Here is a 14,351-nt window from a genome sequence, read left to right on the forward strand (position 1 = left end):
GTACCCTCAGGAGAGTGCAGTGCAGTCTAGTAATAATCAGGTCAAGAACTGGAGACCCAGATTAAGATCCAACCCCTTTCATAGAGAAAGTCAAAGTGATCATCAGTTAAATGCTGAGTCTTATATATCAGGGAATTTTGTGTGATGAAGAAATAAAATCCTGCTTGGGCTATTAGATAGTCACTCAGTAAATATTGACTAACCGAGTAGAGCACAGACAGACCATTTGCATGCAAATGTGTGGAACCATTAGAATATGGTTCCCTTTGCTGCACGTTATGGCCGTTTCTCCGTGGTGACTTTCGAAAGCACTTAGATTTCATCCTTGATGCAAATTTTCAACAAAATTAAGACTGTCAGGTTGCGCGGCTTAAGAATGGGAGGAAACTGCTTAGGCGTCGATATAAGAAGCGGAACTGCTTAGTATGAGAATAATACTCCTACAATAGATATCTAACAGAGAGTGTGTGGCTTTCTCTACTGGAATGTGGCTAAGATGGGTTTAAGACATTTCAGCATGGTTTGTCATAATCATCTTCAGGTCAAATCCTTTTTAACTGCTACCGATTACTGGAAAGGAGCAGGAAGTTAAGTGAGAAGGTGATAACTAAGTGCAGCGAGAGCAGTGAACACGTGGCGACACACACTCACACACCTACACACACACACACACACACACACAGACATTTCCTCACTATCAGAGAGTACCATCAGACCATTTAACGCCTCTTCTCATCCACTGTTGTTCGATTCTGTCCATGTTTGCAGTGGGTGTCTGCGATTCTATGTGTGTGTATGTAGACTATGTACACGTGCATGAATGTGTGCATCGGAAAGTATCGGAGCAGAAGCAATGGAAGCTGGTCAGTTCTGACTACGCTGTTTAACAGTGTAGTGTAGAGCAGAGTGTCTGTCCATTAAAGATGTGTTATAAAGGTTTTTGGATAATTTCAGCGAGTAGTTTTGAAAGTAGCGCTCACGAGCCAAAACGGGTCCCCGAAAATTTAGCACAATTGTGTACAACGTTATACATTTCGTATGATATGTAACGTCCTGCAAAAAGGGACGTACATTTTTGTTTGCAATTTGTACGATACGTTACGAATGTGTAACTGCTTCAGACATAAGCCTTACAACCAGCCTGCCAGCCAGTCACACTTCAGACACCAGACTGCCAACCAGCCATCCATCCAAGCCTCTAACCTGTCCCTGCCCCCATCCTAATCTGTTCTCATGTGTTCCCTGTCTGCCTCATAACCTAAGCTTGACAGTGGCACCTCCCTTCCCTCCTGCCCTGATCTCTGCTCCCTGATCCCTTGCTCTGGCCTCACTGTCCTCTATCCTCCGTCCTCTACCCTGGCCCCATGGCCACCTGACCCCTTAAAGTGGAACTGAAAGCGTTTTACAACATGAAATCTTATTCAGATATGTTCATTTACACTCCCAGCAAGCACTTTTCACGTTTTCTTACTTTCATAGAATGTTTGGGAATTACGTATAGTAAGGCATTTGTGAAAATTCTAGATCAAAATAGAGTGGGACAATTAATAGACATTGCAGTAAATAAAACCTAATAAAAATGTGTCAGTCTTGTCCAGGACCGGACTCTACACAGACCGGTGTGCAATAGCCAATCAGAGCCACAGTAGGCCTATATGCAAATAATGATGCTGCCACCACCATGCTTCACCGTAGGGATGGTGCCAGGTTTCCTCCAGACGTGACGCTTGGCATTCAAGCCAAAGAGTTCAATATTGGTTTCATCAGACCAGAGAATCTTGTTTCTCATGGTCTGAGAGTCTTCAGGTGCCTTTTGGAAAACTCCAAGTGGGCTGTCATGTGCCTTTTACTGAGGAGTGGCTTCCGTCTGGCCACTCTACAATAAAGGCCTGATTGGTGGAGTGCTGCAGAGATGGTTGTCCTTCTGAAAAGCTCTCCCATCTCCAGAGAGGAACTCTGGTGCTCTGTCAGAGTGACCATTGAGTTCATGGTCACCTCCCTGACCAAGGCCCTTCTCCCCCGATTGCTCAGTCGGCTCTAGGAAAAGTCTTAGTGGTTCCAAACTTCTTCCATTTAAGAATGATGGAGGCCACTGTGTTCTTGGGGACCTTCAAAGCTGCAGAATATTTTTGGTACCCTTCCCAGATCTGTCCCTCGACACAATCCTGTCTTGGAGCTGTACGGGCAATTCCTTCGACCTCATGGTTGGTTTTTGCTCTGACATGCACTGTCAACTGTGGGACCTTATATAGAAGGTGTGTAGCTTTCTAAATTATGCCCAATCAATTGAATTTACCACAGGTGGACTCCAACCAAGTTGTGGAAACATCTCAAGGATGATCAATGGAAACAGGATGCAGCACCTGAGCTCAATTTCGAGTCTCATGGCAAAGGGTCTGAATAATTATGTAAATAAGGTATTTCTGTATTTCTACAAACTTGTATTGGCTTTGTCATTATGGGGTATTGTGTGTAGATTGATGAGGAATTTGGTTTATTTAATACATTCTAGAATAAGGCTGTAACATAACAACATTTGGAAAAAGTCAAGGGGTCTGAATACTTTCCGAAGGCACTGTGTAGTGTATAAGCTAGCCTATTAGCAGGGTTGGGTAGGTTACTTTCTAAATGTAAAACGTTACAGTTACTAGTTACCTGTCCAAAATTGTAATCAGTAACGTAACTTTTGGATTACTCACACCCAGTAAAGTAATCTGATTACATTCAGTTACTTTTAGATGACTTTCCCATTAAGCGGAATTAGTAGAAGACAAAAATGTATGTTACCAATTGAACAACATTTATTGAGGGATAAATCAATGTTAAAGTTTACATAGCTGGCCATATATGGATGTTACATTTTACTTAATGGGATGGTTATGTACAGTAGGCTTCTTCTAACCGCTTTCTACTACATATAATAATACGATTAAATGATATCTTTACATTAAAAACCAAAGTCTATCAGAATTCCGGTCATTCCAATAAATGTTATACCCCTTGATCTTCAAGAACAGAACTTGGAAATATGGAAGTATAGATTAGTCAAATTGTTTAACCAGAGCATGACCCCAAAACTAAGGACTTATTAGCCAGCCCTACTCTGTTGTTTATGATTTTCTGTCATGGAGGACTGATTGGGCTATTCGACTTTAAAAATAAATGCTGTGTTCATGGAATGGCATGAAAAATGAATGCCATATGCTGCATTTGCTATAGCCCTATTGTTTACCTTTTTGTTGGATAATATGCAGCTGTTTAAAGGGCAAATCCACAGATGAAACAATAACAAAACGACTGCCCCGCATTTGTTTTGGTAAAAAGTTGAGGGATGGGCCTGGAGAAATGTAACCACTCTCAGATTTAAAAAAGAGCTATGTATGCAAGGACAGCCCATCCATGATATCAAAATTATTGTTTTAACCATGTTATGAGGCTATACAGTGTTTGTTTACATTTACAATGTTTACAAACATTGGAGAAAAACAAGCTCATGAGGCATTCATAAGTTCTATTCTTCAAGAATCAATGTATATATATATATATATATATATATATATATATATAACAACACAATGTAAATCCAAGTCAATCACACTTCTGTGAAATCAAACTGTCCACTTAGGAAGCAACACTGATTGACAATAAATTTCACATGCTGTTGTGCAAATGGAATAGACAACAGGTGGAAATTATAGGCAATTAGCAAGACACCCCCAATAAAGAGGTGGTTCTGCAGGTGGTGACCACAGACCACTTCTCAGTTCCTATGCTTCCTGGCTGATGTTTTGGTCAATTTTGAATGCTGGCGGTGCTTTCACTCTAGTGGTAGACATGAGACGAGTCTACAACCCACACAAGTGGCTCAGGTAGTGCAGCTCATCCAGGATGGCACATCAATGCGAGCTGTGGCAAGAAGGTTTGCTGTGTCTGTCAGCGTAGTGTCCAGAGCATGGAGGCACTACCAGGAGACAGGCCATTACATCAGGAGACGTGGAGGAGGCCGCAGGAGGGCAACAACATAGCAGCAGGACCGCTACCTCCGCCTTTGTGCAAGGAGGAGCAGGAGGAGCACTGCCAGAGCCCTGCAAAATGACCTCCAGGAGGCCACAAATGTGCATGTGTCTGCTCAAACGGTCAGAAACAGACTCCATGAGGGTGGTATGAGGGCCCGACGTCCACAGGTGGGGGTTGTGCTTACAGCCCAACACCGTGCAGGACATTTGGCATTTGCCAGAGAACACCAAGATTGGCAAATTCGCCACTGGCGCCCTGTGCTCTTCACAGATGAAAGCAGGTTCACACTGAGCACGTGACAGACGTGACAGAGTCTGGAGACGCCGTGGAGAACGTTCTGCTGCCTGCAACATCCTCCAGCATGACCGGTTTGGTGGTGGGTCAGTCATGGTGTGGGGTGGCATTTCTTTGGGGGGCCGCACAGCCCTCCATGTGCTCGCCAGAGGTAGCCTGACTGCCATTAGGTACCAAGATGAGATCCTCAGACCCTTTGTGAGACCATATGCTGGTGCGGTTGGCCCTGGGTTCCTCCTAATGCAAGACAATGCTAGACCTCATGTGGCTGGAGTGTGTCAGCAGTTCCTGCAAGAGGAAGGCATTGATGCTATGGACTGGCCCGCCCGTTCCCCAGACCTGAATCCAATTGAGCACATCTGGGACATCATGTCTCACTCCATCCACCAACGCCACGTTGCACCACAGACTGTCCAGGAGTTGGCAGATGCTTTAGTCCAGGTCTGGGAGGAGATCCCTCAGGAGACCATCCGCTACCTCATCAGGAGCATGCCCAGGCATTGTAGGGAGGTCATACAGGCACGTGGAGGCCACACACACTACTGAGCCTCATTTTGACTTGTTTTAAGGACATTACATCAAATTTGGATCAGCCTGTAGTGTGGTTTTCCACTTTAATTTTGAGTGTCACTCCAAATTCAGACCTCCATGGGTTGATAAATTGGATTTCCATTGATTATTTTTGTGTGATTTTGTTGTCAGCACATTCAACTATGTAAAGAAAAAAGTATTTAATAAGATTATTTCATTCATTCAGATCTAGGATGTGTTTTTTTAGTGTTCCCTTTATTTTTGTGAGCAGTATATATATATATATATATATATATATATATATATATATATATATACACACATATAGATGGGTATAAGACATTTCAGAAAATGGATGTAGCAACTATCTATCAAAAGAGTGCAAGTTTGAGCATGTGTCCATTAGGCCTATAGGTTTTTATCAGCATGAATTAGACTGAGCAATAAAAAAAACACTTTTATTCCATAGGCTTGGATCTGCACTATGCAGCTGTTGCAAGAGCACATTTTTCACTGCCTGTCCACTGGTTTCCAAAACAATGATTGATAGGCAGCTTAAACTTCTTGAATTCAACCATTATTGGGTTCAAATACACATTTAGATTGGTGAATAGCCGTCCAGAACAACGACAATCCGTAAGGCGCAAATAGCTACATGAGAGAGCAGCAGTGTGATTCACATCAATGCGCTATGTACTGTAGATATCAATAATAAGTGATATCAGTATCGCGATAGACCGCACCACTGCTGTCATCTTTACCCCCAAGCGTTTATTCAAGTTGGATAATCTTTGGATGCCGACAGCAGTCGCACCATTGGAAGACATAGCTTGGACTGTAACCTACAAAAGCCTACTCCTGCTCTTTTTCCGCAATCCATCAAACACATTTGGTGTGTCATCATAGTGGTCTCTGAATTATGGTCAGACTCGCTCAGGTTGAACAAATTTAACCTTGTGCCTTTTTTCAATGCTGATTTGAATGTCATTGAGAAAACAGAAGTGTCAAATATTTTTGGGGACATTCCCAGCCTTAGTTACATTCGTCCATTTTTGTCCAAAATATTGAGTCATTGAAAGTGAAACAGTGTATCTTGAATGGCTGGATGCAGCAAACAATGTAACAGACCATCTGTGATTTACAACCTGATAGTACTATTTATTGGACTACCAAGAAATGTATTGGTGAATTATCTATACTGAACAAAAATATAAACGTAACATGCAACAATTTAAAAAATGTTACTGAGTTACAGTTCATATAAGGAAATCAGTAATTTGAAATGAATTCATTAGGTCCTATTCTATGGATTTAACATGACTAGGAATACAGATAAGGATCTGTTGGTGACAGATACAGTCGTGGCCAAAAGTTTTGAGAATGACACAAATATTAATTTTCAGAGTTTGCTGCTTCAGTGTCTTTAGATATTTTTGTCAGATATTTTTGTTACTATGGAATACTGAAGTATAATTACAAGCATTTCATAAGTGTCAAAGGCTTTTATTGACAATTACATGAAGTTGATGCAAAGAGTCAATATCTGCAGTGTTGACCCTTCTTTTTCAAGACCTCTGCAATCCGCCCTGGCATGCTGTCAATTAACTTCTGGGCCACATCCTGACTGATGGCAGCCCATTCTTGCATAATCAGTGCTTGGAGTTTGTCAGAATTTGACAAACCTCTTGAGGATTGACCACAAGATCTCAATGGGATTAAGGTCTGGGGAGTTTCCTGGCCATGGACCCAAAATATCGATGTTTGTTCCCCGAGCCACTTAGTTATCACTTTTGCCTTATGGCAAGGTGCTCCATCATGCTGGAAAAGGCATTGTTCGTCACCAAACTGTTCCTGGATGGTTGGGATAAGTTGCTCTCTGAGGATGTGTTAGTACCATTCTTTATACATGGCTCTGTTCTTATGCAAAATTGTGAGTGAGCCCACTCCCTTAGCTGAGAAGCAACCCCACACATGAATGGTCTCAGGATGCTTTACTGTTGGCATGACACAGGACAATCTTACTGGCAGCAATATCCTTGCCTGTGAAGCCCTTTTTGTGCAAAGCAATGATGACGGCACGTCTTTCCTTGCAGGTAACCATGGTTGACAGAGGAAGAACAATGATTCCAAGCACCACCCTCCTTTTGAAGCTTCCAGTCTGTTATTCAAACTCAGTCAGCATGACAGAGTGATCTCCAGCCTTGTCTTCGTCAACACTCACACCTGTGTTAATGAGAGATTCACTGACAGTGGACATTTTTTGGGGGAATTCAGTTAATTTGCATGGCAAAGAGGGACTTTGCAATTAATTGCAATTCATCTGATCACTCTTCATAACATACAGGAGTATATGCAAATTGTCATAATACAAACTGAGGCAGCAGACTTTGGCAGCAGACAACATTTATATTGTGTCATTCTCAAAACTTTTGGCCACGACTGTACATTAAAAAAAAGGTAGGTGCGTGGATCAGAAAACCAGTCAGTATCTGGTATGACCACCATTTGTCTCATGCAGCATGACAAATTTCCTCACATAGAGTTGATCAGACTGTTGATTGTGGCCTGTGGAATGTTGTCCCACTCCTATTGAATGGCTGTGCGAAAGTTGCTGGATATTGGCGGGAACTGGAATATGCTGTCGTGCACCTCCATCCAGAGCATCCCAAACATGCTCAATGGGTGACATGTCTGGTGAGTATGCAGACCATGGAATTACTGGGACCTTTTCAGCTTGCAGAAATTGTGTACAGATCCTTGCTGAAACATTAGGCGATGACCACGGATGAATAGCACAACAATGGGCCTCAGGATCTCATCATGGTATCTCTGTGCCTTCAAATCGCCATCGATAAAATGCAATTGTGGTTGTTGTCCATAGTTTATGCCTGCCCATATCATAAACCCACCGTCACCATGGGGCACTCTGTTTACAACGTTGACATCAGCAAACCGCTCGCCCACAACGCCATACACATGGTCTGTGGTTATGAGGCCAGTTAGACGTTCTATTAAATTCTCTAAAACAACATTGGAGCCAGCTTATGGTAGAGAAATGAACATTAAATTCTCTGGCAACAGCTCTGGTGGACATTCCTGCAGTCAGCATGCCAATTGTCCCATCTGCCCCATCGGTGGCATGGTGTTGTGTGACAAAACTGCACATTTTAGAGTGGCCTTTTATTGTCCCCAGCACAAGGTTTAACAATCATGCTGTTTAATCAGCGACTTGATATGCCACACCTGTCAGGTGGATGGATTATCTTGGCAAAGGAGAAATGCTCACTAAAAAGGGATGTAAACAAATTTGTTTGCAAAATTTGAGAGAAATAAGCATTTTTTTAATGGAATTGTATTTCTTTATTTCAGCTCATGTAACATAGGACCAACACTTTACATGTTATATTTTTATTCATTGTATTTTAGTCAGGCATTGAACTGCATTCATCTATTCTGCCAACAATGCCTTACTCTACGTCATGGAATTTTGAGTCAAATATAACCTATTTTTAAAACCTGGTTTTGTAGCATAAACTGGGAATTTGATACTTTTTTCTGATATTATGATTGTCTGTTTGTTTCAAATCGGCAAAGCAGTTAAAAAGCTGTCAGTTCCACTTTCACCCATGACAATGACCTGCTTCAGACCATTGTTCTCTATGCACTGTCCTTTACTGTAGCCCAGTCAGCTGTTCCATATGCTCTGTCCTGCTTCACTAGTCTCATCTCATCTTCCTTCACTGTAAATGACAATAACAGTTATGGTAAATATAATACCTGCGCTAGGGTTAGTGTTTTGTATTTGTATTCATTATGGATCCCCATTAGATTCTGCCAAAGCAGCAGCTACTCTACCTGGGGTCCAGCAAAATTAAGGCAGTTTATACAATTTTAAAAACATTACAATACATTCACAGATTTCACAACACACTGTGTGCCCTCAGGCCCCTACTCCACCACTACCACATATCTACAGTACTAAATCAATGTGTATATATAGTGTGTATGTTATTGTGTGTGTGTGTGTGTGTGTGTGTGTGTGTGTGTGTGTGTGTGTGTGTGTGCCAATGAGGAAGGTAGGGAAATGACAATAACAGTCATGGTCAATGTAATACCCGGACTAGGGTTAGGTAGGGTAAAAGATAATACCCGGACTAGGGTTATTGTTTTGAGGAAGGTAGGGAAAGAGATAATACCAGGGTTAGGGTTAGTGTTTTGAGGAAGGTAGGGAATAATACCAGGGCTAGGGTTAGTGTTTTGAGGAAGGTAGGGAAAGAGATAATACCAGGGCTAGGGTTAGTGTTTTGAGGAAGGTAGGGAAAGAGATAATACCAGGGCTAGGGTTAATGTTTTGAGGAAGGTAGGGAAAGAGATAATACCAGGGTTAGGGTTAGTGTTTTGAGGAAGGTAGGGAAAGAGATAATACCAGGGCTAGGGTTAGTGTTTTGAGGAAGGTAGGGAAAGAGATAATACCAGGGCTAGGGTTATTGTTTTGAGGAAGGTAGGGAAAGAGATAATACCAGGGCTAGGGTTAGTGTTTTTAGGAAGGTAGGGAAAGAGATATTACCAGGGCTAGGGTTAGTGTTTTTAGGAAGGTAGGGAAAGAGATAATACCAGGGCTAGGGTTAGTGTTTTGAGGAAGGTAGGGAAAGAGAAGACATGTGAAGACATGTGGAGTCTCCACACAGAGCAGACCAGAGCAGAGTAGGGCCACAACTAGAGCCCCGGCCTTACAGCGCATGTTTCACACCCAGCAAGCAGAAGTCAGATTTAGCACCAGCGTACAAGCCACAGACACAACAGTACCTCCCTCTCCCCACCCTTTCTCCTCCCTTTCCTCCTCTCCTGTCCTTTCCTCAAATACACCACAGTACCCTTTGTCTCCTCCCTCCCACTCCAGACTGCTCCTGCTGCAAAACAAACCCATTGGCTAGCAGATTATCCTAATAGTGCATGTCTAGTGGTGTGTTTACACACAATCATTCACTGGGCGGAGGGCGGGAGTGTTCCGGTTGGTGCACCAGCACAATACCTGCTGACAGCCAACCTTAATAGCCCACAGAGCAAAGACCAAACTGCAGACCACACACACTTCCTCCTACCTGCCACTCTTGTCCTGCTCTCTCTGTTCACAAGTGTGTGTGTTTGGGTATGTGTGTGCATGTGTGAGTGTGTGAGTGCATTTACATATGTGATGACTCACAGCCAGTTGAGTGAGCAGCAGGTGCTGCAGTTGACAGTTAACCGACTCTGTGTGCACTACCCTGCTCCACTCTACAAAGACACACTGACAAACTGGATCTCTACCTCCAGCCCTCCTCCTCTGGTCCCCTGCCATCGCAGCAAGATGAGCCTCCACATCTGGTTCTCCAGAGACCACCAGACGCTCCTGTCATTAAGTGTGTCACTCGTAAAGACAAAACGGCATCTTTAAAGGTGGAATGACAGATCTTTAAAGGTGGAATGACAGTTTTACAGGTGCAGCCAGGACCATGTGAGTTAATGACGGGACAAATGAGACATGTTGCCACATTAACACACAGCCCTATTAAAGATGACACGCCTCAGATGGATGACTGTCAGGCCTGGGACGGAGAGGGGAGACCAGCTGCTGGCTAACGGACAAACAGACAGACAGACAGATGAATGACTGTCAGGCCTGGGACGGAGAGGGGAGACCAGCTGCTGGCTAACGGACAAACAGACAGACAGACAGATGGATGACCGTCAGGCCTGGGGCGGAGAGGGGAGACCAGCTGCTGGCTAACAGACAAACAGACAGACAGACAGATGGATGACTGTCAGGCCTGGGGCGGAGAGGGGAGACCAGCTGCTGGCTAACAGACAAACAGACAGACAGACAGATGGATGACTGTCAGGCCTGGGGCGGAGAGGGGAGACCAGCTGCTGGCTAACGGACAAACAGACAGACAGACAGATGGATGGACAGGCAGACAGACAGACGGATGGATGGACAGGCCTGGGGCGGAGAGGGCAGACCAGCTGCTGGCTAACGGACAAACAGACAGACAGACAGATGGATGGACAGGCAGACAGACAGATGGATGGATGGACAGGCCTGGGGCGGAGAGGGGAGACCAGCTGCTGGCTAACGGACAAACAGACAGACAGACAGATGGATGGACAGGCAGTCAGACAGATGGATGGATGGACAGGCCTGGGGCGGAGAGGGGAGACCAGCTGCTGGCTAACGGACAAACAGACAGACAGACAGATGGATGACTGTCAGGCCTGGGGCGGAGAGGGGAGACAAGCTGCTGGCTAACAGACAAACAGACAGACAGACAGATGGATGGACAGGCAGACAGACAAGACAAAGGCAGGCAGGCAGGCAGACACAAACACACGGCGTCTAAACAGAACGGAAGCCTGCTTTCATCACAGAGAGGAAACTTAAAGAGGCAGGTTAATAATTAGGCAGAGCCTTGTGCAGAGTCACATCCACAAACTAACAACCTGTTGTTGGGACACAAACCAGTGACATGCCATAATGGAATGTCAGGGTGTGTGTGTGTGTGTGTGTGTGTAGTGGGGAATTTCCATCTTAATGACAGAGTGGGTTGTCTACAGGTGACATATAGATTAGCTGTCACAGTGGTCAATGATTGAGCGAGACCCACCTAACTGAGAAAAGAAGGGCAAGGTAGCTCCCTATGTCCCATCATCATGTCATCTATCACTCCCCCATATCACCCATTCTGTACTCCACACCCAACAGTCCATAGTGAATTCTGGGACATCCTGTTTGTATTTTGTTCTATCCTCTCTTGATCACTTCTTTCATCATTCTATCTATCAAGTTGAAGGAACTGCCTTTCTACCATCTATCTCTCCCCCTCTCTCTCTCTCTTCCTCTCTTCCCCTCCCTCCCTCTCTCTCTCTTTCTCTCTTCCCCTCCCTCCCTCTCTCTCTCTCTTTCTCTCTTCCCCTCCCTCTCTCTCTCTCTCTTCCCCACCCTCTCTCTCGCTCTTCTCCATCCCTCTCTCTCTCTCTCTCTCTCCCCCTCTCTCTCACTCTCCTCCTCCCTCTCTTTCTCTCCCAACTGACTTTCACTTTGAGCTCTTGCCTCTACAAGTTGAGAGCAGAAGAATGTGCCAGTCTGAAGAGAATGAAGGAGAGCCATCAAAAATTAATTAATGTCTGCAGCCAAGTGCACTGGGCGTCAGTCAGGCAGTTAGGCAGGCACAGACGGGCATGAAATATCAAGTGCACGCTGTGCTGGAGAGGAGAGACGAGGGGTGAGAGGAGGAGTTAACGGAGAGAGAGAGGCCTCTCAACATGGGTCCAACATGGGAATAACACAGGACAGTCATCAGGCAAAACAAGACAGTGACACTCTCTATCTCTCAGTCAGTGAGTGTGTGTGTGTGTTTCACATGACTGCAGTAAGTGAGTGGTGAGAAAGGCATTACCCATGCTGCTGTACTTTGATCACTGTCACATGAGAGTTTACATGACAAAAATAATTCCAGAAGAGGTGAATCGTTATTCAGGGTCAGCATGAGTCCATCTGGGAAGCAGTATTTTCATTGTAGTTTCACACACACATACAGTGGGGGAAAAAAGTATTTGATCCCTGCTGATTTTGTATGTTTGCCCACTGACAAAGAAATGAATAGTCTATAATTTTAATGGTAGGTTTATTTGAACAGTGAGAGACAGAATAACAACAAAAATATCGAGAAAAACGCATGTCAAAAATGTTATAAATTGATTTGCATTTTATTGAGGGAAATAAGTATTTGATCCCCTCTCAATCAGAAAGATTTCTGGCTCCCAGGTGTCTTTTATACAGGTAACGAGCTGAGATTAGGAGCACACTCTTAAACGGAATGCTCCTAACTGCAGCATGTTACCTGTATAAAAGACACCTGTCCACAGAAGCAATCAATCAGATTCCAAACTCTCCACCATGGCCAAGACCAAAGAGCTCTCCAAGGATGTCAGGGACAAGATTGTAGACCTACACAAGGCTGGAATGGGCTACAAGACCATCGCCAAGCAGCTTGGTGAGAAGGTGACAACGGTGCGATTATTCGCAAATGGAAGAAACACAAAAGAACTGTCAATATCCCTCGGCCTGGGGCTCCATGCAAGATCTCACCTCGTGGCGTTGCAATGATCATGAGAACGGTGAGGAATCAGCCCAGAACTACACGGGAGGATCTTGTCAATGATCTCAAGGCAGCTGGGACCATAGTCACCAAGAAAACAATTGGTAACACACTACGCCGTGAAGGACTGAAATCCTGCAGCGCCCGCAAGGTCCCCCTGCTCAAGAATACATATACATGCCCGTCTGAAGTTTGCCAATGAACATTTGAATGATTCAGAGGACAACTGGGTGAAAGTGTTGTGGTCCGCTGAGACCAAAACTCAACTCTGCCATCAACTCAACTCTGCCATCAACCCAAAACTCAACTTTGCCATCAACTCAACTCGCCGTGTTTGGAGGAGGAGGAATGCTGCCTATGACCCCAAGAACACCATCTCCACCGTCAAACATGGAGGTGGAAACATTATGCTTTGGTGGTGTTTTTCTGCTAAGGGGACAGGACAACTTCACCGCATCATTTGACGGGGCCATATACTGTCAAATCTTGGGTGAGAACCTCCTTCCCTCAGCCAGGGCATTGAAAATGGGTCGTGGATGGGTATTCCAGCATGACAATGACCCAAAACACACGGCCAAGGCAACAAAGGAGTGGCTCAAGAAGAAGCATATTAAGGTCCTGGAGTGGCCTAGCCAGTCTCCAGACCTTAATCCCATAGAAAATCTGTGGAGGGAGCTGAAGGTTCGAGTTGCCAAATGTCAGCCTCGAAATCTTAACGACTTAGAGTAGATCTGCAAAGAGGAGTGGGACAAAATCCCTCCTGAGATGTGTGCAAACCTGGTGGCCAACTACAACAAACGTCTGACCTCTTTGATTGGGTTTTGCCACCAAGTACTAAGTCATGTTTTGCAGAGGGGTCAAATACTTATTTCCCTCATTAAAAGGCAAATCATTTTATAACATTTTTGACATAAGTTTATCTGGATTTTTTTGTTGTTATTCTGTCTCTCACTGTTCATATAAACCTACCATTAAAATTATAGACTGATCATTTCTTTGTAAGTGGGCAAACGTACAAAATCAGCAGGGGATCAAATACTTTTTTCCCCCACTGTATACACACAAACATAACAACGATTCACCTCTTCTGGAATTGTTTTTGTCATGTAAACTCTCATGTGACAGTGATCAAAGTACAGCAGCATGGGTAATGCCTTTCTCACCACTCACTTACTGCAGTCATGTGAAACACACACACACACACACACACACACACACACACACACACACACACACACACACACACACACACACACACACACACACACACACACTTTCTCTTGACCAAGCCTTCCTCTGTAATCCAACCATGCCGGTTATAGGAGACAAATGCTGATATATTCAGTCCATAATTAATATGTTCACTCCCATCGG

The 14,351-nt window shown here is 44.2% G+C and overlaps 1 protein-coding gene across 2 annotated transcripts in view; it reads right to left on the reverse strand.

Moving 5' to 3' along the window:
* The window catches only part of LOC115181785 (E3 ubiquitin-protein ligase znrf2-like), a 73,986-nt gene that overhangs the window by 54,095 nt on the left and 5,540 nt on the right, over nucleotides 1–14,351 (reverse strand). Inside the window, exon 2 of one of the 2 annotated variants that reach the window (XM_029743557.1) lies at nucleotides 8,183–8,582. The exons of the other annotated variant lie outside the window; for it this stretch is intronic. Within the exon in view, the coding sequence (XP_029599417.1) occupies nucleotides 8,500–8,582 (83 nt within the window). The 3' untranslated portion in view covers nucleotides 8,183–8,499. Of the gene's footprint in view, nucleotides 1–8,182; nucleotides 8,583–14,351 lie in introns of those variants that run through there. 2 annotated transcript variants of the gene reach the window in all.

Source organism: Salmo trutta, chromosome 3 (genome assembly GCF_901001165.1).
Source record: "Salmo trutta chromosome 3, fSalTru1.1, whole genome shotgun sequence".
In the NCBI taxonomy this organism is placed as follows: Eukaryota; Metazoa; Chordata; class Actinopteri; order Salmoniformes; family Salmonidae; genus Salmo; species Salmo trutta.